Genomic DNA, 1,494 nt, shown 5'->3' with positions numbered 1-1,494 from the left:
TTTCCTCACTCCCCAAAGTGTCACCCCCCCCCCTTTCCTCCCTGCCCCCTCCCACCCCCTCTCCCGCCCCGCAGGACTTTGTCATCTACGTGATGACCCGACCCCAACACGTCTTCGGCCGCCCCGAACGCCGGGGGGTCCCAGAAAAAACGGGGGGCTGCCTCGTCGACACCTTCCTCAACGCCCCCGACATCCTGCCACGCCACTGCCTGGTGCGGGCGGCCGAGGCGGGGGCCGATACTGCCGCCTCCCCCCCCACCGCCACCGTCCGGCCTTTTCGGGGGGCCCCTGTCACCCACAACGGAGCCCCCCTCTTGCGCCAAGCCCCCCTCAACCCCGGCGACCTGCTGGGGCTGGGCCAGCACTTCCTTTTCCTCTATAAGGACCCCCGGGGCGCGGCGGAGGGGTCTCCCACCCCGCGCCCCCCCTGGCTACCCCACGCCTGGCCCTCTCCCGGCTTGGTGGGGGCCCTGGGGTGCCCGGGGTGCGGGCGCTCCCCCCAGGAGCGGCAGGAGGCCCTGCGGAGCTGCCTGGAGAGCCCCCAGCCGGAGCTGCGGTACCGACCCCAGGAGGAGGAGGTTCTGCTGCGGGAGATCGTCCGGCTGCCGGAGGGATGCGGGACGGGAGCCGGAATGGGGGCGTTGGCCCCCGCTTTCCTTTTGGGATTGTGTTTGGAACACGCCGCCCGTGCCTTCCCGCCTGAGCGCTTCCCTGCGCTGCTCTCCCGCGTGGCTCTGCTCGTTAAGGAGACCGTTTGGGTAACGAGGGCGAGGACGTGGACGTTCGGGGGGGGGGGTTGCGGAGGGACGTGGGAGGATGCTGACGGGGGTTTCTGCCGGCAGGAGAAGATCAAGGAGATCGGAGATCGGCAGCCAGAGAAGTGAGTGACCCCCCCGCCCCAAACCCCAGGGTGGGGGGACCTGTCTGCCCCCCCGCCCCCCAGAACTGGACCCCCAAAGCTGGCTCTGATAAGGGGGACTCCACGGCCAGCCCCAGGGAGGATTGCCCTGATGGGGGGCACAGACCCTGCAGGCGTTGGGGGTCCCGTGGGGTGACACCCCCCCTCCCTTTCCCCCCTCCCCGCAGCCAGCAGGATGCGGCCCCCGCGTCGCTGAGCATGGAGGCGGTGGTAGCCGACCTGCGGCCCCTGATGCTCTGGCTGGCCAACGCCATGGAGCTGCTCAACCTGGCCCAGGGCCGCGTGCTGGAGCTGGAGAAGGAGCTGGAGCTGGAGGGTGAGCCCTCAGCCCCGCCCGGGGGTGGGCAGGGGGGTGCCCCCCCCCTCGCTTTGAGGGATGACAGCCCCCCCTGTCCCCCTCCAGGCCCCTGCCAGGAGCTGACCGGCGACCTGGAGACCTGCGACGAGGCCATGGGCGTCCTGGACGAGGTGATCATGTCCACCTTCCAGCAGTCCGTCTACTACCTGACCAAGGTGAGCCCCCAAACCCCCCCCAAAACCCCTCTGTCACCCCCCCAACACCCCCCATCTCACTT

General features: G+C 70.4%; 1 protein-coding gene across 1 annotated transcript in view; it reads left to right on the top strand.

Moving 5' to 3' along the window:
- Nucleotides 1-1,432, top strand: part of RASIP1 (Ras interacting protein 1) — a gene marked incomplete at its 3' end in the record, with an annotated part of 2,845 nt that extends 1,413 nt beyond the window's left edge. Inside the window, exons 4-7 of the mRNA XM_010576895.1 lie at nt 75-758; nt 843-880; nt 1,087-1,235; nt 1,323-1,432. Coding sequence (XP_010575197.1) covers nt 75-758; nt 843-880; nt 1,087-1,235; nt 1,323-1,432 — 981 coding nt within the window. The remainder of the gene's footprint in view (nt 1-74; nt 759-842; nt 881-1,086; nt 1,236-1,322) is intronic.
- Between the last annotated feature and the right edge of the window lie 62 nt (nt 1,433-1,494).

The sequence above is a fragment of the Haliaeetus leucocephalus genome, unplaced genomic scaffold (genome assembly GCF_000737465.1).
Source record: "Haliaeetus leucocephalus isolate CR32 unplaced genomic scaffold, Haliaeetus_leucocephalus-4.0 Scaffold550, whole genome shotgun sequence".
NCBI classification, from domain to species: Eukaryota; Metazoa; Chordata; class Aves; order Accipitriformes; family Accipitridae; genus Haliaeetus; species Haliaeetus leucocephalus.
This window is presented reverse-complemented; position numbering and strand designations above follow the sequence as displayed.